Below are 20,793 nucleotides of genomic sequence, written 5' to 3' on the forward strand. Positions count from 1 at the left end.
GGCCTGGGCACAGCAGGCTTCCCTCACCTGCGGGCGGCCCCCCCGCCGCCCCCGCTTGTCCTCCCAGAAGGAGGCAGACAGCGCCGCAGTCTCCTCCAGACATGCGTCAACTCCCGGACTCTGACGGCAGCGCTACGAGGTGCGGCATCGCTGCTTGGCTCCCTCTTCCGGGTCAGGAAACTGAGGCAGAGCGAGGGGCTGCGATGCCCCCGGGTCACGCGGCTGGGAGGCGGAGGAGCTCGTGGGCGACCCGGGACCCAGCACCCCCGCCCACCTGCTGTCCCCCGGGCGCTGGGTCCGCGGCCAACAGTCAGCTGCCCCACTCCACTCGCGGGCCTCACTTCGAGGACACGTGGGGCGTCCGAGAGGCTGGGGGCGTCCAGAGCAGCCCCCCGCCGCGTTGCGGAGGTGCTCGGGGCACAGGCTCCTGCTGCTGCCCTGGCTCTTGTCCTGTGGACCCGTCCTGGCTTTGAGTATCACTGTTAAATTGCATGTACCAATCAAAGCAAGCACTTTTACTGCCTGTGTTTTTTCCCCCTTTTCTTTTCAAGAGCACATTCTAGCACAGCATCAGGCCTGTAGTAGGTCCCCCAGTAAGAGCTGGACGGATGGAGAGATGGGCGCTTGGTGGGTGGGTGGATGGATTGAGAGGAAGGGCTTCTCACGCTTCCAGCGCTGGAGACTTTCTCTGCTCTGTGGACCACAGGCCCTGAGAAGACCCCCCCGAGTCCATCTCTGTCCTTGTGGCCTCACCCCCATGCCCCGTTTCAGTTGCTGTCACCCACGCTCACTGCGTCCCCAGTGAGATGCTCGGACAGTGCGGGCTGCTTGGCGGGTCCTGGTTCCAACAGGTGCCACTGGGCTGTCAGCCTCCTGTGTGAGCGTGTCCCAGGGGACACACCGTTCCCTGGCCCTGGGCGAGCATGCGGTCCCTATGGCTGTCTGTGGTCGGTACCACTGGTGTTTCAGGCAGAGGACACGGCCCACGGGCACACAGTCTGTGACAACTGGCCAGGGTCCGGGCCTGCTGAGCCCGCGGCGGCCCCCCTGGCTCACACACAGGAGTTCCAGGTCCTGAGTCAATGACGTTACCCGTCAACACTCTGATCCCGGGCCTCAAACCCAGCAGGCCTCCTCTGAGTGCTGGGACACAGCGCCCTGCAAAGCTGGTGGCTCCGAGCTCAAGCGCCTCGCGTGTCCTGGGAATGTGTTTTTTCTCCTTCCCTGTGGACACTGGCGAGTCGGCTCTGCGGTTCATGGGGCTGCCCGTCCTGCGGGCATGTGGGCGTTGCCTCCCTGCCGCCCCCCGCATGAGCCTGCAGGAGCCCGACCCCACACGGGACGCCTGCTCCCACCCCGGGCTTGCCGTGCGGGGTGGGGGCCCCCAGAGCCTCAGTGTCCAGATGTTTCACCTCAAATTGGATGCCTGGGTTTTTGCTTTTTAATTAATTTATTTATTTTTGGCTGCATTGGGTCTTTGTTGCTGTGTGCGGGCTTCTCATTGCAGTGGCCTCTCTTGTTGCGGAGCACGGGCTCTAGGCGCGCGGGCTCAGTAGTTGTGGCGCACGGGCTTAGTTGCTCCGCGGCATGTGGGATCTTCCCGGACCAGGGCTCGAACCCGTGTCCCCTGCACTGGCAGGCGGATTCTTAACCACTGCACCACCAGGGAAGCCCCAGATGCCTGGGTTTTAATGTGGAAATTCTAAATGGTGTTGAATTGTTGGGTCAAATATTTTTAATTTTTAATTTTTATTTATTTATTTATTTTTCATTGGAGCATAATTGCTTCACAATATTGTGTTAATTTATACTGTACAGCAAAGTGAATCAGCTACACGTATACATATATCCCCGTTTTTTGGATTTCCTTCCCATTTAGGTCACCACAGAGCACTGAGTTCCCCATGCTATGCAGCAGGTTCTCACCAGTTATCTATTTTATACATAGCATCAGTAGTGTACATATGTCAATCCCAGTCTCCCAATTCATCCCACCCCTCCTCCCCCCCTTGGTGTCCATACGTTTGTTCTCTGCGTCTGTGTCTCTGTTTCTGCCCTGCAAATAAGATCATCTGTACCAATTTCTTCAGATTCCACATATATGCATTAATATACGATATTTTTCTCTTTCTGACTTACGTCACTCTGTATGACAGTCTCTAGGTCCATCCACGTCTCTACAAATGACCCAATTGCGTTCTTTTTCATGGCTGAGTAATATTCCATTGTATATATGTACCACATCTTCTTTATCCGTTCCTCTGTTGATGGACAGCTATTTTTAAATGCTGTGGGTTTGACCAAAACACCTCTGGGCTACCCTTACGCCCTCTGAGCCCCAGGACGCGGGCCCCGGGCTGCCGGGGGGAACAGAGCCACCTCCTTTACAGGCAGACCCAGCACCATCAGTGTGGCCGAGTGGGACCCAGAGGTGACCAAGACGCAGAGGCTGCTCTTGGAATCAGGGCCCCTGGGGGAGAGGCCCTCTCCACCCGGACGAGGCGCTGGTGCTGGCGTGTGGCCGTCCATCGCCCGCTGGGTCTTCCCCCCACACTGGGAGGTGGATAAGGAGTCACTGGCCCGTTTGTCACACTTCCCTGCTGACTCGGTTGAGGGAATGTACAGCTGGTGGCTGGCGGTCAGGGACTAATTCCCTCGATTTCCATCCATCCCAGCCCTCCTCCTGCCCCAACAGCCTCCTTCCTGGCCCAGATTCTGGGGAGAGGTTTGCAAAAAAAAAAAAAAGAATCAACATTTTGGGGAAGAGGCCTACCCGTTACAGAGGTGAGCTGGTGACCCTGCCAGGGGTGTGGGCAGGGTGGCCCAAGGTGGCAAACGCAGAACCAGCCCAGTTCACTTGGATTTCAGGGAAACTACAAATTGGAGCAACATTTGGGGCAACTTGTATTAAATTATTTGTTCTTTATATGAAATCCAGGTTTACCTGGGGGCCTGTGTTTCTCTGGCAGCCCTAGGGAGAGGGAACGTGCGTGTGGGGTAGGGCCAGGGCTTGGGCCAGGACACCTCCATTTTGGGGTCCTGGCAATCTAGAGGCCACGCCAAGTCAGGAGCGGCGACGGCAGAGCGTCTGGTCGCTCTCGGCGCACGGGACGCGGGCCCGCACCATCTCACAGCCCAGCCCTCGGTGGCCAGTCCCCTGTGGTCAGCTCCACTGCCTCCGGGCCCCTAATCCGATGAAGTGTGCGGCTGGGCCCCGAGGAAGGCTAGGCGGGACGTTAACCTCGGACCCAGCCAGGCTCCTGGCTGCCGCTCTGTTGATTGCCTTGAAATAACAACCCGTCTAAGGCTGGCCAACCGGGAAGCAGACAGCTGTTGGTGAATCGGATTCGCTGTTTCCCCCCCTCCCTCTCCCACCTTTCGTCTCTGGGTTGCTCAGAAAGTGCAGTCATGACCCTGCCGTTTCCCAGGTGAAGGAGCAGGTGTTGGGGGGCCATCTGGGAGGCCAAGGCGGGCAGAGTGGTCCCCAAAGGGCCTTTGGTGGAAAGACGCTCCACCGTCCGCAGAGCAGCGGGGGGCCCAGCCCGGAGTCCGGAGGCCCCAGCGCCCGGTTCGCTCGGCTGAAGCTCGGCCCCCTCTGCTGCCCAGGGCTCTGGGCTGGGGTGCAGCCGGTCACGGCCCCCTTGGATACGGGGGAGAGACCCCTCCTTCAGGGGCCGGACCCGGCGTGTTGGGAGCAGAAGAGTCTGCCCGGGTAGGTGGCGTGGGTGGCCGTTCTCATCTGTCCCTAGAGCTCAGATTCTACAGGGATTGGATGTTTAAAAAGCTGCTTTACTGAGCTAGAGTGTGTATACAATAAAGTGCACACATTCTAATGTAGTTTGAGTCTTGACAAATGTATACGCCTGTGTCACCACCGCCCTGATCAAGAGGGAGCCCTTCCTTCCCCAGACGTCCTCTCCCGCCCCTTCCTAGTCAGTCCCCAGCCCAGCCACCGCTGCTCTGACTCGTCGCCGTGGGTGGGCGCTGCCCTCCAGGCCTCTGTGAGGATGGAAACTCCTCTTGCTCGGCATGAAGCCGACGACAGCCATCCTCTGGATGGACCACACTTCGTCCACGTGCCCCGTTCGGTGGGTGGCCGGTTCGGGGTGGGGGGAGAGCGCGGAACATGCCCGCACCGACAAACGCGGCAGCTCTGGGTCTGGGCCCCGGGGCTTGTGCTCCCGCACCGGGCCTGCAGGAGGGGTGAGGACGTGGCACTACGTGGTTTCCCACCGATTTCAGTGTCCTTTTGAAAGTGTTAGCGCGTCAGCTGGGAGGAAAACTCAACAGCCGTTAAAGCTGCATCTTGAAATCCCATACCAGGAACAACGTTTTGTGACAAAGACAGCATGTTTGAAGGACAACTGGGCCCCTGCAGATGGAAGGGACACTGGGCCCCTGCAGATAGAAGGGACACTGGGCCCCTGCAGATAGAAGGGACACTGGGCCTGGAGTCTCAGGGGCGCTTGGGTGCTCCTCTTTGTGGCTGAGTGACCCCCCCCAGGCACTTCTGAGGGGCCCCGTCTTCCCGACGTGGAAACGGACCTCATCCCACCCACCCCAGGCTTGTTTCTTTCTTTTTTTTTTCTTAACATCTTTATTGGAGTATAATTGCTTTACAACAATGTGTTAGTTTCTTTTTTTTTTTATGAATTTATTTATTTATTTATGTTTGGCTGCGTTGGGTCTTCGCTGCTGCGCGCGGACTTTCTCTAGTTGCGGCGAGCGGGGGCTACTCTTCATTGCGGTGCACGGGCTTCTCATTGCGGTGACTTCTCTTGTCGCGGAGCGTGGGCTCTAGGCGTGTGGGCTTCAGTAGTTGTGGCTCGCAGGCTCTAGAGCGCAGGCTCAGTAGTTGTGGCTCACAGGCCTAGTTGCTCCGCGGCATGTGGGATCTTCCCGGACCAGGGCTCGAACCCATGTCCCCTGCATTGGCAGGTGGATTCTCAACCACTGCGCCACCAGGGAAGTCCCGGTGTGTTAGTTTCTGCTGTATAACAAAGTGAATCAGCTATTCAGTTTTTCACCATTGAGAACGGTGTTGGCTGTGGGTTGGTCATATATGGCCTTTATTATGTTGACGTAGGTTCCCTCTATGCCTACTTTCTGGAGGGTGTTGAATTTTGTCGAAAGCTTTTTCTGCATCTATTGAGATGATCATACGGTTTTTCTCCTTCAATCTGTTAATATGGTTTATCACATTGGTTGATTTGCGTATATTGAAGAATCCTTCCATCCCTGGGATAAACCCCACTTGATCCTGGTGTATGATCCTTTTAATGTGCTGCTGGATTCTGTCTGCTAGTATTTTGTTGAGGATTTTTGCATCCATGTGCATCAGTGCTATCGGCCCAGGCTTGTTTTGAGTGTTAAGTGAGCGCAGGTAAAAGCACTTAAATCGTCAGGTGCTGAATCGACGGTTGTGATTTTTATTATTGGCGTTGACATCACACGCTTCTTGGGACGTCAGCGCCCCTCCCAGCTCACTCTGCCTGGACGTCCCGTCCACCCTTGTGGCTTGAGTCTCGGGTCCATGTGTGAAAGCAGGCTGCTTCCTCTGGCCAAGGACACTTGCGTCCACTTTCCCGACGGACAGTCACCCTGCAAGGACCTCCCTTCACCCCTCGGTGGGTCCCCCTTGGTCCAGCTGCTTTGGAGGGGACTGTCCCCCAGGGGCCCCAGAAGGAAACGTGTGCAGGTTCCTGTCCCGAAGGCCGACCACCCAGACGCCCTCCCGACTTAGAGCAGGTTGGCCCGGCTGGCTTTCGTGCCACAGGGACAGGCAGGCAGCCGTGGAGACGGCCGAGGCGGGAAGGGAGCTGAGGAGCCCGCCCTCAACTTGGCTCCACTGCTAGCTGCCGAGGGTTGAGATTTCAGGCGGGACGAGTTCGCAAAAATACAGGAAGGCTTCTGTGGCTAAAAATTAAAAGCTTGAAAGTCTGTTCTTGGCAGCGCATGGGGGGGTGGGGCTGAGGGCCCAGGGCCCGGTGGGAGCGCCCCGTGGATGGTGGTGCTGGGCCACGTCCGGAGGCTCCCTGCCCTCCGCAGTCCCGTGTCATGCAGTGGGCGACCCGAGTGTGTGCCGGGCCGTGGGCAGAGGAAGCCAGGGCGGCAGCGGGCCGCCCCCACCCCCGTGTTTGTCGTGTGTGCCGGGAGAGGCTACTTCCGGGAGCACCTTGTGGCCCGTCCGTACAGGACTCGCAGGGTGGACGCCCCACGGGGCTGGGCTGAGACCCCCGGCCGCCAGCCGCATCCCCCCATCCTCCCTCCTCCTGAGCCCTCCACCCCGCTCCCGCGCTGCACCGTGACCGTCCGCGCAGGCCTCACGCGCAGGCTGCTTCTCTCTCCGCTCCGCAGGTCGCGAGATGGGAACATAAGACCCGAAAGCTGAGCAGGGCCTTCGGGTCCCCCCACCTGGCCTGCTACACCCTGGGCGGCGCCATCCTGCTCCTGAACGTCCTGCGCTCCCACTGGTAAGGCCCCCCACCCCACCCCGGGCGCCTGCGGGAGGGGCAGCCTGACCGCACGGAACCCCGTCCCCTCCACGAGACTCCCAGCCGCCCGGGAAGGTTCGTGCGGGGTCAGGCAGCACCCGGGACGTGGAAGGAAAACGGGAGCCGCGAGCTGTTGGGGTGCGGGGGGCGCAAACGGATGACTGGACCAGGGAGCGAACGGATGGACTGTTGGCTTTCACTGTGCAGGGGCTGCTTTGAGCTGGGCTCACCTCGCCCGGCCGGCTCTGCTGGCTGAGAGGCGCCCGCGCGGAGGGCAGCGAGCAGTGACCGTGGCGGGGAGCGGGGAGGACAGCCCGGCCGGCTCTGTGTCGGCTCCTGAAACCCTCCCTCGGGGTTGGATGCTGGTGCGTTTGTGCTGCACTCTGGCCTTCCTCCCCCAGTTACTCTCTGGAAACTCAGCCTGGGGGGGGGAGGAGACCCAAACGGCCCCACCTGGGCTGCCAGCCCAGGTGCTACCCTTCGGCTCGACTGATTTTTTTCCTGTTTTCTTCCCTAACGAGCCTTTGCAGACACTCTGGCCCTTCTGAATGAGTGAATGAATGAATGAATGAGTGAGCGAATGCGTGAGTGCCTGAGTGGGCACATTCCATCCCCGACGGCCCCTTTCTTCCTGGCTATATCTGAGGAGGCATTTAAAGCTCCTGAAACATCAGTCTCTTCAGGATACAGGACCTGCTGCCTTTTTCCCTAAAATGATGTGTTGTTTCCAGTTCTAGACTTCTGCATTCTTGGCTTCCTGAGTCCGAGATGTAAAGAGAAAACCCCAGTCGGTCTCTCCTCAGCCTGCTATCTGCTGGCCCAGAACCCTGGGCCAGCCCCAGCTGCTGTTTCTGTGGGGTGGAGGCTGACGGTCCATCCGCCCTGCAGGTGGGCTGCGCCCAGGTGGGCAGCCAGGCGGGGGCCGGGGGAGCAGAGGGGCGGAGGGTGAGGCGATGGAGAGCCCGGCCGGCCCAAGGGCTGAAGGGGGCCCCCCTGGGGCCCCGACCCAAGCCCAGCCTTTGCCAGCGCTCGGCAGAGGCAGGCGGCTTTAGACAAGCCCCTCTCCCTGTCCGTCCCGCTTCTGTACCCCGAGGGCCAAGCCCCGAGGGCCGACGGCCCTTTCCTGTCCCCCCTGTTTCTTCTTGTGTCCTGGGCCCTTAGGAGGCCTGGGAGGAAGTGACCCCAGGTCCAGCGCCCTCTCCCACCGTCCAGGCCCCTGTGTCAGTGCCGGCCAGGCCTGGTGTCTGGCTGAACTGGCCACCCAGGGAATTTAGGTGGAGAGAAAGGACGCCCCCCCCTGCCCCCCGCAGGCCTGTTTCCTCTTCTCCCCTCTCGGGTCCTCCTCCCGTTTGCCCCCTGCTGACAGGTCTGGGTGGTCTGCCTGGGGCTCTGCAGAGGGGCTTTGTGGGAGTCCCGTCCCCTTCCCTAGCACCCTTCACCTGTCGCTTTATGTGGTTCCTGCAGGTGGGTTTTCTGTGTGTGTGGTAAAACACACATTACTAAAATTGACCGTTTCAGCCATCTTAAGGTATAGTTTTGTGACGCTCAGGACCTCACCACGTGAATGGGTGTCGGGTCAGTCACGGGCTGAGGCGCAGCGGGCAGGAGCCGGGCGGTGCTGGGGGCAGCAAGCCTCCCCCCACACCTGTGTGCTCGTTGCCTGAGGGCGGGTCCCTACGTGTGGACCGGCGGCTCTGTCCCTGTGGCCATCTGGGTGCCAGCCGTTGCTGCACCAGAGTCCAGCTGGAGCTGCTCAAGGACACGGTCAGGACAGGCCTGATGGCCAAGTGGCCGCACGAAGGAGCAGTGGGCGGGGCAGACAGACGGGGGCAGCTCACGGCAGAGCAGGGCGGGCAGCCGGTGCAGGGGGAGCACCTAGAGATCGGGTGGGGCCTCCCCCAGGCTCCTGGGCGGGGGACAGGACTCAGCTCCTGTGGCTGCAGGACCGAGGCCCTCACCCTAGCGTCTGTGCCCTCCCCACAGCAGGGCGGGCGCCTTCTTCCAGGCCAGCGGGAGAGTCTCTCTGACCTCCACAGCCTCTTTGAAAGGGCCCCAGGGTAACCTTTTGGGTGAAATGCCCTGACCTCGTACCACCAGGTACTGCCCCCCCCCACCCCGGCGTTCACGGCCCACCCTCCAGGGGAGGGGTTGTGGGGTTATGCAGAGCAGGGTGAGCCTGTATCAGCCTGGGCTCCTCCCCCTTCCCTTCCCCGACCGGGCGGATGTGTAAGACCGACAGGCCCTCTCTTGGCTGTGATGGGTTTGGGGAACACTTTGGAAAGGTGATGTGTTGATCAAATGTACAGAATCAGTACAGCATCAGAGCCCTAAATTCCACATGATTTTTCACAGGTGGAAAATGTTACCCAGGTGAACATTTTTTTTGATTTTGTGGTTATACGCTTATTTTAATGTGTATTAGAAAACACAAGTGAGCCTGTCAGATGCTACTTTCGTGGACAGTTTTGCTTGGTGTGGGTTGAAGAAAGGGGCGCTTAGTGCCCCGAGCCCGAGATGGTGTCGTGGCCGCGTCCCCGAGCGGCCGGAGTTCCCAGGGCTTACCGGCTGCGGATAGAGGGGGCCGAGCGGGACGCCCCTCCCCACCTCCACCCGTGTTCCGGAGCTTCTGGGGAGCAGAATGCAGACAGCTTTGTCACATTGGTGGCCGAAAGCTCAGTCCAGGTTTTAAAAGCACAACTAGAGACAAATGGATGAGCCTCTCCATTCGCACCCCCAGCGCAGAAAACCCCAAAAGAAACTGCGTCTCCTCCGTGGGATCGCAGCTCTGGCCCCGCCCAGCGTGCCTGTCCTGCTTCATCTCATGGTGTCACCCTCAGCTCCCTCCCCGGTCCCTCCAGCTGTCCCTGAGCTCTGTGGGCAGAGCCCAGCGGGTCACATACCTCCCAGTGTCACCATCACAGGGGTGAAAACTGAGCCTGGGGCACTCAGGTCTGTCTGAACCCAGTGCCACTTTTCTGCCCGAGCCCACGTCTCTTCCATCGGGTCGCCATGCGGTGTCCCTCACTAGAACTTGGGGCCGTGGGCGCACCAGGCCGCGGGCGGCCTAGCGGTGGCCAGAGGGGACCCGGCATGCCTCGCTGCCCTAGGTTTGGGGGTCGGGGGTCAGCCCGGGCGGGGGCTGAGCGGCAGCGGGTCATCCGCGTGGAGGCCTGAGCCCCTCCCCCCCTCACGCTCACGCACACTCGCTCTGCCGCGTGGTCCCTAACGCTCTGGTGGCCAAGGAGCCAGGGGCCTGCAGGCCAGGGCCCACTTGCTGCCCACGCCTGGCTCCTCCCACTCCAGCACCTGCAGACAGGAGAGGTGGGAGGGGGCGGAGGCTGCTGGTCTCTCAGAGCCGCGGGTGGGGGGGGGGGCGGGCACGGGCACGGCCACCTAGCACAACACCGGGTGTGCGCGGCCCTGAGCCAATCCCAGCGGCTCAGCCTGGAGCTGCAGGGTGACCCTGAGCCCAGGCAGCAGGAGGGGTGGGTGGAGAGCAGGGGGTGTGGGCAGCGTGACCGGTGGCCAGGTGTGCCCTGACACACGTGTGCCCCTGTTTGACAGGTCACCATGCAGGCCTCTGCCCACGGCGTCCTGTTTGCTGTTCAAACAGACGCTTCTCCCTCCCTCCCTGCCCCCCTTCTTCCCTTGCGGGGAGGGGAGGCGAGGGGAGGGGGCTGCTTTTCCTCTGGCTGCTGAACATGTGCTGTGACCCCTGCTGCCTGGCGTGGGCCGGGGCCAGGGAGATGCGCGGGGCAGGAGGCGCCGCTGTTCTCCACGGGCTGAACGTAGTTCGGGCGGCCCCCCTGCAGCCCACTTCACTCGCTTTCGGCACCCGCCTTGCCCCGAGTTCGACACCCCTGGCCCGGCTACTCTGGGGGCCCCAGGGGGCGGGGGCGGGAAGGGCAGGGTGGTCCCTCCGCACAGCAGTGACCTGTCTCTCCCGTCCCCTGCCCCGCAGCTTCACGCAGGCCATGCTGAGCCAGCCCAGGATGCAGAGCCTGGACAACCCCTTGGCCTACCGCGTGGGCCTGGCACTCCTGGGAGTGGGCGGCGTGTTTGTCCTTTCCAGTTTCCTGGCTCTGGGCTTCACCGGGACCTTCCTAGGTAAGACCCCCAGGGCGGGGGGCCGGGGCCCTGCTACCACCAGCTCCAGGCCGCCTTTGCTCCTCCAGGCCTTGGTCTGCCCTGCTCGGCTTGGGGGGCCGGGCTCTCAAACCCCATCCAGCTGCTTGGCCGCCAGGAAGGGCGGGATTTCTGTTTGCTGTGTGCGGGCTGCGAGCCGGAGCTGGCGACCGATGGGGGGCGCTCGCCTTCTGCTTTCCCCACCGCCTGCGGCTCCGCTGCTTTGGGGCTGGGAGCCCAGTGCTGGCCTGGCTGGATGTCCTCCTGACGTCAATTCCCAGCAGCTTGGAAGCTCGCGAAGGGGAGCAGCCCGGGGGCGGGGTGGGGGCTGCAGGGGCCAGGGCAGCCCCGGGACTGGGGCGGGGAGGGGGCCACTGCCGCAGAGAGCGCCCTCAGGGCACACGGGGCACAGGGAGGTGACCCGGCTCTGACGGCCTGGGTCAGGGGCTCCTGGGTCCTCCTCCCCTCGCCCCAGCCAGCTGTGGAGTCTTGGCCTCCATTCCCTGCAGTGCCTGGGGCGGCCTGGGGCTCTGCGGGCTGCAGCAGGGGTCCCACAGAAGACCCTCGGAAGGCAAATGAGAGTTGTCGTCCTCTGGGGACCAGCACTCGGGCGAGGACCCGGCAGCAGCTGGAGGGAGCCCGGTGCTAGAAGAGGGTGTGCAGGTGCAGGTGCAGGCGGAACCCGGGAGGGGTGGGGCGCAGGGCCGTGGGCGGGAGGGCGGGGGGCTGGTGTGCAAGGGCCCGTGGGGCCGGAGTGGAAGTCCAGCCGGGGGCCACGTCACACGTGTCCCGAGAGCCATGCAGGGGACTGAGGTGTCACTCCTGCGGAGGAGGGGGCCACAGGCGTGGTCTCCCAGCAACGAGGCGGCGACCGGTGGGGCCGAGATGGGCTGGGGGGCAGGGAGGAGGCGGGGACCACGGTGTGGGCCTCAGGAGGGGGAGGGAAGGGTGGTGCTGTCGTCTCAGGTCAGGAGAGCAGGGGTGAGCAGCCCCACAGCAGAGGGCGGCGGGTGGGGCGGCGGAGGGTCTGGAGGGGGGAGGGGGAAGGGCCCAGATACCAGCCGCCGCCGCGGAGAAACGGTCTGGAAACTCAAGGGGCCCACGGGCTCAGGGATTTAGGGCACGGCGGCCGCTTCCCTCCCGTGAGTCACCCCAAAGCTGGTCTCTGTGCCCCCGGGAAGAAAGGTTCCCGCGGCTCCCCGGCCCCAAGCCCTCTGTCCCCAGACAGCGATGACACCGCTGCCACTCCTCCTGCCCTACTTGTGCCTGGAGCTCAAGGGACGTCAGGGAGAGGGGGCCTTAGTGAGCAGTGCTGCGCCCTGGGGGCGATGCCCTGGCCGGGCTGCGCTGGACACTGTGCCTGTGTCTTATGCCTCTAGGGGAGGCTTCTCGGGGCGGCCACACGCTCCCCTGTGAGCGGCTCCGGGCCGGCTGGTGGGGCCCGGGGTGGGGGGCAGCCCAGCGGGGGGAGGAGGGAGGAGATGGGGGCAGAGACGGTGAATAGCAGGCAGGCCTGCCTTGGACGGTGTGGCGGGAAGGGTCTACAGGAGGGGATGTGAGCTGAGGGAGACGGCAGAGCAGGAGAGGTGTCCGGAGAGCGGGAAATAGGCACCCCAAGCAGGGGGAACGGCATGTGCAAAGGCACAGAGGCAGGAGTGGGTGGGCGTGGGGACTCAGTCAGTGCCTTGCGCCTGGGGACCCCAGGCCCCTCCGCCTGGGATGGGGTGGCCAGGGTGTGACCCCCCGTCCTGCCTACCCTGTGCACAGGCGACTACTTCGGGATCCTGAAGGAGGCCAGAGTGACCACGTTCCCGTTCAGCATCCTAGACAACCCCATGTACTGGGGCAGCACGGCCAACTACCTGGGCTGGGCCATCATGTAAGTCCCGGGCTCCCCCTGCGCCGCCTGGGCGATGGGTCAGCTCTCGTGCCACCGTGGAGTCCAGGGCACTGGTCAGGGTCCCCTTCCTAGGACAGGGGTCGGCAAACTCCCTATTACAAGAGTGGGAGGTCCCCGGGCTGCAGGCAGGTGAAGGAATGGCCGTGGCTGGGGGCCCCACTGCCTTGTTCACGGACACCGAAATTAGAATTTCACGCAATTTTCACGAGTCACAAAATATTCTTTTGATTTTTTAAAACAATTAAAATTGTAAAAGCTGTTCTTGGCCTGGGGCCTGCAGGCTGCAGACCCGGTGCTAGCACGTTGGGGCTGCGAGGCTCCCTGCCCACGGCCAGGCTGCAGGGATCCGCGCCCTGCGGACGAGGCCCCGTGCCGACCGCCGCCTGCATCGCCGGCTGTGGGTACCAGCAAGCAACCCGCCGTCAAGGAGGCTGGCACAGGGCATCACGCCGCTCGCCCCCCAGAGCAGCTCCCGTTTGTCCATTTTCTGGATGAGGACTTCTTCCATAGAAAGTTTTTTTTGTAGAAAGTGTTCTGCTTTTATTGAACGCTTGAAAACCACTTACCTAGAAGGTTTTCAGTGCTCCCAGAGACCAGAAGGGCGACAGGACCCAAAGGAATGAATCTCAATGGTGGAAGGTCTGGAGCGAGATGTCCCCTCCCAGCCCCACCTTCAGGGGTGGCCCAGGATCCAATCACTGGGCTTTGAGTGACGAGGAGCTAGGGGGACATTTGTGGGTCTGCGGGACACCCCCCAACCCCAGCTCATTAGAGACAAGCCATTACCCAGGGCGCCAGACGCTGACCCAGCAGGGCTGCCCCAGGCCTTCCGCAGCCCATCTGTCCCCACCTGCGGCCCCACGGATGGGCCTTCCCGGTACCCAAGCAACCAGGTGTGTGGGAGCCCCAGAAGGCCCAGAGCAGCGGGATTCTGGGGGCACCAGGAACCGGGCCTTCTCTCTGGGCCTGTCAGCCCGAGTGAGACGCCCCCTGCCCAGTATGCCCAGCCGGGTCCCTGGGACCAACCCCACCACCGCCCCAGGCTCGGGGCCAGGCCTGGGCTCTGGCATGTGGGTCACTGTGGACCTCAGTTTCCTCATCTGCAGTGTGGGATGATCATCTCCACATAGGTTGTTAGGTGCGACAGGTCTTTGAAGGTGGGAAAGTTCACGCAGACAGAACGGAGAAGGGCCTGTGTCGGGGTTGACCAGGTGCCGGCTGCCCCCACCCTCGCCTCCGTCGAGCCTAGTTAACTCGGCTTCCCAGGCAGGGGCCGCCAGCCTTAGGGATACTGTGGCCACAGAGCCCTGGCCCTGAGGTCCCCTGGGTGGGGGGCTCCAGCCTGCCCCTCCCCAGCTCCTGGGCTGCCTGGCTGTGTGGGGGAAGCCCTGCCCACTCCAGGAAACAGCACCAGGGCCCAGGGCCAGCGAGCAGAGCCTCAGGAGGGCAGATCTCATTTCAGCCCCAACGCATCTGTGGCCTTGGCATCTCCACGGGGCAGTGCCGAGGGCCAAGTGGCCCGGTCTGCTCTCAAGCTTGATTTGAATGGAGCCCATGGAACGGGAGTTGGCAGTTTCATAGGGGACACTTAACCTTCACTGTTGCTGGAGCCCCCAGATGGACAGTGTGAGGTCCCAGCGGGAGGGGAGTGGGCAGGGCAGAGGGTCCCCAAAGGGTATTCGTGTGTCTTCGTGCCCCTCTGCCTCGGGGCCCCTGGCCTGGGGCTCACGTTCCCCTCTGGCTCCAGGGCTCCACCAGCCAGCTCCCCTCCCTCGCTCCTCCCCGACCGTCTATGCAGGGGCTCAGCCCCCGCAGCAGTCACCAGCAGAGAGCCCGTGAAGGGGCCCAATGGACGCTCCGCCTGGCTTTGGCGGCCCTGGACCCATTTCTAGAAAACAGCCTGAGAACATCGCCTCTGGTGGGCAGGGAGAGCGTTTTTGGCCCCGGGACAGCCTCCTGGGCAGAAGAGGACATGCTGACCACCCAAGTGATTTGGGGAGGCCAGCCATTCCTTCCTCCCCACGTCACTGTTCTGAGCTCCTGGCTGGGGCTGGAGGGCTGCGGACAGGGCGCCGGGCCTGGACGGGCAGTGGCGAGCTGGTCCCCGGGTCAGGGCCCGGACCGTGGAGCCCCGGTCCGAGAGAAGGCTGGACCCGGGCCTGCCCCTGACCCGCGTTTCCCTGCAGGCACGCCAGCCCCGCCGGCCTGCTGCTGACCACGGTGGTGGCGCTCATCTACACGGTCGCCATCCTGTACGAGGAGTGAGTAGGCGCCGTCTCGGGCCGGGGCTGCCGTGTACCGTCCGCGTGACCTGCACCAGCCCTGCCTCTCCCTGCAAGGCCTTTCCTGGGGCCTGGGCAGCTGGCCACGCCGAGTCACCGTCAGGGTGGCCGGCGAGCAGCAGAGAGCGGGCACAGGGCGGCCCGGGTGCCGGGCAGGTGGTGCTGGACCCTCCTGCTCCCACACGGACCCCTCAGCCCGTCCACGCCGGGTGGGGGGGCCTGGGTGGCAGCGTCAACCTCGACTCCAGCTAAGTGAGCCTCTCTCCCACCCCCGCAGGCCCTTCACCGCTGAGATCTACCGGCAGAAAGCCTCCCAGGCTCACAAGAGGAGCTGATGGCCCGTGGCCACTCCGTGAGGGTCCCCACCTCGGGCTTGCCCAGAGCACATGCCCCTTGAGGGGAGGGGGAGAGCGGTGCCCGGCCTGGGCTGTCCAGTGCCTTGGAAACGTGGCTTGGGGGCCTGGAAGGCGCCGTGTGGCCCCAGAGCCCCCTGCCCTGCCACCCACCATGTCCTGACCAATAAAGGCGCCTGACCCCAGCCCCCACCTTGGTCTCTGTCTGTCCAGGCCGGGGAGGGGCAGGCTGGGGTCTGGGAGGGGGGTCGGTGAGCCAGGAGGGGCGCCGCCATCCACGCCGAATGGGGGGGACTGCCCAGGCCTTTGGGCCTCCTGTGCCACCAGCCTCGCCCCACTTCTGCCCCTTGTGGGGGGCCGGCGGGGCCTGGGTGGGAAGCACTGGGCCCTCCCCCACCCCCCTGCTGAACCCCGTGTCTCTGGTTACTGACATTTCTCTCCTAATCCTTCGTGGACCTCGCGTGGCCACAAGGAGCAGCTGTGGGGCCATCCGGGGCCGGTTGCCAGGCCTGACCGCAGAGCCACGGGGACGGGGAAGGACCCCCATTTGGGCCCGGCCTCCCCTGCACAGCCCCCAGCCCTCCAAGGGCACAGAACTCACCTTTCCTCCCTTCAGGATGGCAGACAGGTGTGCTCTATCTGTGCGCCTGGCCCTGCGCCTTGTGTTCTCCCCTGTGAAGTGGCTGCCATAGCCGTGCCCGCCCTGGGCACCGGAGCTGCTGGGCCCCCACCCCGCCGTGGAGCGCCTCAAGGGCGCCCTTTGGTGTCTGGGTTCCAGAGGTCTCCGGGCTCCAGGAGCCACAGGAGGCACGGAGGCTGATCTTACCCAACGCCTCTGCTCACATACCTCCAGGGACAGGAAGCTCACCCCTCCGCGGGCACCTCTGCACACACATCCTCCGCAGCCTTCGAGGACGCGCTGGCCCCCATGGCCTAAGCCGTCCCTCTGTCAGGGCAAGACCGAGCACCTCCGGGCCCCTGACCCGCGGGTCACGCCGCCGTGAGGGGTGGGCCCGGACTGGGGAGGGTCGGCTGTGCTGGGAGCAGCCCACAAATGAGGAGGGAACTGCCGAGGAAGCGAGGTCAGAGGGGAGACCCAGCTCCGTGTAGCCCTGTCCTCTTCGTCAGGTGTGGCTGTGGGCCGGGGTGACACAGGACCCTCTGGGCAAGGAGCTGCTGGGGGTGGGCTCGGGCGGCAGGCTGGCGCTCTGCACAAGCATCCATCCGCACGCCCCCCGACGGGGCCTGCCCGGCACTCCTCAAACACGGCTTTCAAGAACCTTCTAAACAACTCTGTGCCAGCAGACCAGGCTGTGGTGGACACTTCCTGCCCTGGCGTCCAGCTGTCCGACCCCAGCCCACCCCCAAGGTCTGGCCAAATGGTTTAAGAGGTTCCCATTCCACTCTGAGCTGGAGAATTGCTTCACTGCAAGGAAATGATACAGGCAGGCGCTCAAGCATAGGAAGCGAGATCACTGGTAACATCGTAAACCTGGACAACCTAGAACTAATGCAATGGTGGGGGGGAGGGGTACACTTTGGAGAAAGAACGACAGGTGTGCTCAGGGCCTAATGAACTTGGCTGACCTGGGAGAACAAGTCTTAGAACCTGGCATGTGTGGGTGGGGATGGGCCCAGGTGCCAGGAATCGAAGGTTGAGCACCCAGGCTGGGCTCAGTACCCGCCGCTGTCACCAGCTGGAAGGGGCCAGACCTGGGGTGGGGGGAGGGAGGCTCTGACTCTAGCCTGGGTCCTGGCCCACTGACCTCCCCAGGGAGAGCTGTGTTCAAACCCTGGACCCTGCAGTTACTAGCTGTGGGCCCTGGGCAAGTCACTTCCCTTGCCTCAGTTTCTCCATCTGTAAAATGGAGAGAGTAATAGTTCCCACCCCTCAAGGGTGCCACGAGGAAGGACTTAAGAACAGTGCCTGGCATGGAATACATGGAATAAACACTCTCTGGTCCCCCTGCAGAGGCTGTGAGGTTCTGCCGGGATCCTGGTCACAGAGGGCTGGCCGAGAAGCCCATGAGAGTCCAGAGGCCCTGTGTAAACAGCTAGAGGCGCAGGCTGGCACCCCAGCATTGCCCACAGCTCCGACCTGCGTGGATGGGTCGGGGGGTGGCAACAGCTAACGACCCTGGCTTTCTCCCAAATCAGAGAGCCTCGCCTGTCACCGCGGGGAGCGATGGCTTTTCCATGAGCTCCAGGCTGGAGCTGGCCAGCCCCGGCAGCCTCTTCCCCAGCCTTTCGGCAGCAGCCCACTCCTGGTTACTGATCTACCTGCTGCCCGCCCCCTGGTTTGTCCTGCGGCCTCGTGGGTCATTTACTATTGTTGTTATTACCAGGTCCTGCCCCTACACAGTTCGCAAGTTCTCAGCCAGTCAGAGCCAGACCACCATCTTCCAGAAGAGGAACCCGAGGTCCAGAGAAGGCCAGAGACCGCTGTGATACCCACACAGCATTCAGGCTCACTCTGGCTTCGAGACCAGCTCCCCCAGCTATAAAAATGGGAATGTTGGCCCACGGGACTCCAAAGGCACAAAATGCTATGGGGAAGGGAGGGGACACTGGCCTCAGACTGACTTCGGAAGGGCAAGCCTCTGGTCCTTCCAGTCTCCGACAGGAAGATGACGGGACAGCCTCTGGCTGAAAACCCCTGCCAGGATCCAGCGGATCTCTGGTTGGGAGAAAGGAGCTGAGCCTGCGGTAGAACGCGGGGTCGGGACGCTCTGGCTGCGCTGACTCCAGCCCTGAGCGTGGCGCTCACGGCTCCCCGTTCTGGCGGCGGGGCCTCTGCTGCACTCTGGCGGCCGGAGCGCGCGGCGCCCACCTCGCGCTGGCACGGCCGCCCGGGAGCAAAACCCGCCTGGGACGCGAAGGGGCTTACGCTGGGCCAGTTCGCAGAGCTGGTGAGAAGGTACGCAGAGCCCGGACGCGGTGCCTGGCACCAGGCAAGCACATGCCATCACGCTGCCCAGTGTCGTTATTCTCTGGGAAAATTGCGTCCCAAAGAAAGTGAGTGTGCGCGCGTGTGAGTGCTGCGGTGGCGGGGGAGGGGGGGTTCCTTGCCCCAGGTCAGAGGCACAGCCGGGACTGCGTCCCCGACGCCCTTGCGGCCGCTGAGCCCCGCGCAGCGGAGAAGCGCAGGGTCCGCGTGCCCATAGCCGCAGGCAGACCCTGGACCGTTTCCTTCCCGAGCCCCGCGAGCGGGAACGGGCAGCGGCCCGCGGAGGTGGAGGGAAGGCGCGGCGGGGCCCGCGGGCGTGCGCACCATGACGCGCAGAGGCTGGGCGGGCGCGGGGCGGGGCGGCCACGTGGGCTGCATATAAGGGCAGTCGCTGGGCGCTGAGAGGCAGAGGTTTTGTCCGGGAGCTAGAGCCCAGGCGCAGCCGCAGCCCGAACCCGAGCCGCGCCGCCCGGCCGCTCTGCCGGCCCCGCCGCTCTGCCCCGTGCCCCCAGCCACAGTCGGCTCGTCTCGCGGCCCCGCGCTCGCCCCCGCGGTCCCTCTGCTCAATGAAATTGGCCGCGATGATCAAGAAGATGTGCCAGAGCGACTCGGAGCTGAGTATCCCGGCCAAGAACTGCTACCGCATGGTGGTCCTCGGCTCGTCCAAGGTGGGCAAGACGGCCATCGTGTCGCGCTTCCTCACGGGCCGCTTCGAGGACGCCTACACGCCCACCATCGAGGACTTCCACCGCAAGTTCTACTGCATCCGCGGCGAGATCTACCAGCTCGACATCCTCGACACGTCCGGCAACCACCCCTTCCCCGCCATGCGGCGCCTCTCCATCCTCACTGGTGAGCCGGGGCGGCCGGGCAGCGGGCGGGGGAAGGAGCGCGCCGCCGCAGTGCCGGGGACCCCTCGTCCCCGGGCGCCCGGACGCCCGGGCTGGAGGCGCAGTCCGCGGAGAGTTCGGCGCGACCCTCGCGGCGGCCGGAGCCCCGGCGTCGGGAGGCCCCAAAGTCAGCCTGCGTAAGTTGTCCCCTGGCGGCTGCCCTCACCCTCTCCTTTTCTGCTCCCCGTAGGAGACGTGTTCATCCTGGTGTTCAGCCTGGACAACCGCGACTCCTTCGAGGAGGTGCAGAGGCTCAAGCGGCAGATCCTCGACACCAAGTCTTGCCTCAAGAACAAAACCAAGGAGAACGTGGACGTGCCCCTGGTCATCTGTGGCAACAAGGGGGACCGGGACTTCTACCGCGAGGTGGAGCAGCGCGAGATAGAGCAGCTGGTGGGCGCCGACCCCCAGCGCTGCGCCTATTTCGAGATCTCGGCCAAGAGGAACAGCCGCCTGGACCAGATGTTCCACGCGCTCTTCGCCATGGCCAACCTGCCGCGCGAGATGAGCCCGGACCTGCACCGCCAGGTATCGGCGCAGCACTGCGAGGCGCTGCACAAGAAGGCGCTGCGGGGCAAGAGGCTGCGGCGAGCGGGCAGCGACCGGGACGACGCCTTCGGCATCTTAGCGCCCTGGGCGCGCAGGCCGAGCGTGCACAGCGATCTCTTGTACATCCGCGAGAAGGCCAGCGGCGGCGGCCAGACCAAGGACAAGGAACGCTGCGTTATCAGCTAGGAACTCCCACCCCGCGCGGGCGCAGAACCTCAGGAGGCCCTCTTGTCCAAGAGTCTAGTGTCCGGGCCGTGTGTCCCGAGCCCCGTGTGCGCGCGCGCGCGCGCGGACGGGCGTCTTCCTTCCCAGCGCTCCAGCCTGTTCACTGGGGAGACTCAAAGGAACCGAGAAGGGACCATCATCTGCTCCAGAAGGAAAGAGAGCTAGCTGAGCCCGGGCTCCCCCAACCTCCGATCCCCCGTTGGCGCCCGCTAGCCCCACTCGCCCAGCAGAGGGTGAATTTGCCTTGTTTCTCACAAAGACCTAAGAATGGGGGTGGGAATGGGAGTTAATCAGCCACCACTGGGCTTTCAGCAATGGGTCCTGCCGGCTGGAGGGCCAGGACAAACGGGGCATTATCTGTGATTGCGGGTTGCCATGACAGCTGGCCTGAAACTGAGGGCAGGGTCCGATCGCAGGGAGTGACTTGTTTACATGTGTGTGCAACTGCACAAAGCAAAACATAAATCTTGCACTTTATAGTAGTTCTGGTGTCACCGTTGGACATGAACAAAATCTTACCTAGGTGTTTGTACTGTGTCTTTGAAGTTAGTCTTGTTACTGGTTTTTTAATATAAAATAAAATAACTTACAATGGAAAACCATGCTTCCTCTGCTTTTAGAAATAGGTGGAAGGGGGAAGGGTGAGAAGGGAGAGGCAGGTTTCTACTTCTGTGGAATCAGAATCCCCTTCCCCAGAACTGGAAAATGACCCTGGCTTTGTGAAAACAGCTTCAGCCCCCCCTGGGAGAAAAGGCCCCATAAAAGCCCCAGATGACTGGGTGCCTTTCCATCTGGGGAGCCATTCCTTAGAATGCCAGGACAGAAGTAAAGGACTTAAGGGTCCTTCCTAGAGATGCATCTTTCCAACTGTTTACCTGCCTAGTCTGCCCACTGGCCCAGCCCCAAGGGCCTCCAGGACCGGCCAGCGCCGTCCTATACTCAGCACAGGCCCAGGGCAACAAAGCGTCACCAAACCTGGAACCCACAGACGGTTCAAGGGGTCCCTCAGGCCCTCTTCTGTGCAGGAC

The 20,793-nt window shown here is 63.0% G+C and overlaps 2 protein-coding genes across 6 annotated transcripts in view; both read left to right on the forward strand.

Annotated features, from left to right (window-relative positions):
• The window catches only part of PEMT (phosphatidylethanolamine N-methyltransferase), a 46,091-nt gene extending 30,752 nt beyond the window's left edge, over positions 1–15,339 (forward strand). For 3 of the 4 annotated variants that reach the window (XM_082373074.1, XM_082373071.1, XM_082373072.1), the window contains exons 3-7: positions 6,358–6,473; positions 10,456–10,601; positions 12,387–12,498; positions 14,706–14,780; positions 15,079–15,339. In XM_082373074.1, the coding sequence (XP_082229200.1) occupies positions 6,358–6,473; positions 10,456–10,601; positions 12,387–12,498; positions 14,706–14,780; positions 15,079–15,136 (507 nt within the window). In that variant the 3' untranslated portion in view covers positions 15,137–15,339. Of the gene's footprint in view, positions 1–6,357; positions 6,474–10,455; positions 10,602–11,128; positions 11,283–12,386; positions 12,500–14,705; positions 14,781–15,078 lie in introns of those variants that run through there. The other variant, XM_082373073.1, reaches the window with a different exon arrangement.
• A 136-nt stretch (positions 15,340–15,475) lies between these two features.
• RASD1 (ras related dexamethasone induced 1) lies at positions 15,476–20,364 on the forward strand. Of its 2 annotated transcripts, none has more exons than XM_082373070.1 (2): positions 15,476–18,953; positions 19,256–20,364. In XM_082373070.1, exons 1-2 carry the CDS (start codon positions 18,668–18,670, stop codon positions 20,053–20,055), a joined length of 1,086 nt encoding a protein of 361 aa, XP_082229196.1. In that variant the 5' UTR covers positions 15,476–18,667; the 3' UTR covers positions 20,056–20,364. The 2 variants fall into 2 exon arrangements, with proteins under 2 accessions (XP_082229196.1, XP_082229195.1); XM_082373069.1 differs by having other exon boundaries at positions 19,182–19,868.
• The last annotated feature ends 429 nt before the right edge of the window (positions 20,365–20,793 follow it).

The sequence above is a fragment of the Balaenoptera borealis genome (genome assembly GCF_965194805.1).
Source record: "Balaenoptera borealis genome assembly, chromosome: 20".
In the NCBI taxonomy this organism is placed as follows: domain Eukaryota; kingdom Metazoa; phylum Chordata; class Mammalia; order Artiodactyla; family Balaenopteridae; genus Balaenoptera; species Balaenoptera borealis.

Excerpts from the sequence above, each read along its gene's own strand:
- RASD1 (XM_082373070.1), top strand. The coding sequence starts at position 18,668 with ATGAAATTGGCCGCGATGATCAAGAAGATGTGCCAGAGCGACTCGGAG. Across the intron at positions 18,954-19,255 it reads GCGCCTCTCCATCCTCACTG|ATCCTCGACACCAAGTCTTG; the intron begins GTGAGCCGGGGC and ends CTCAAGCGGCAG.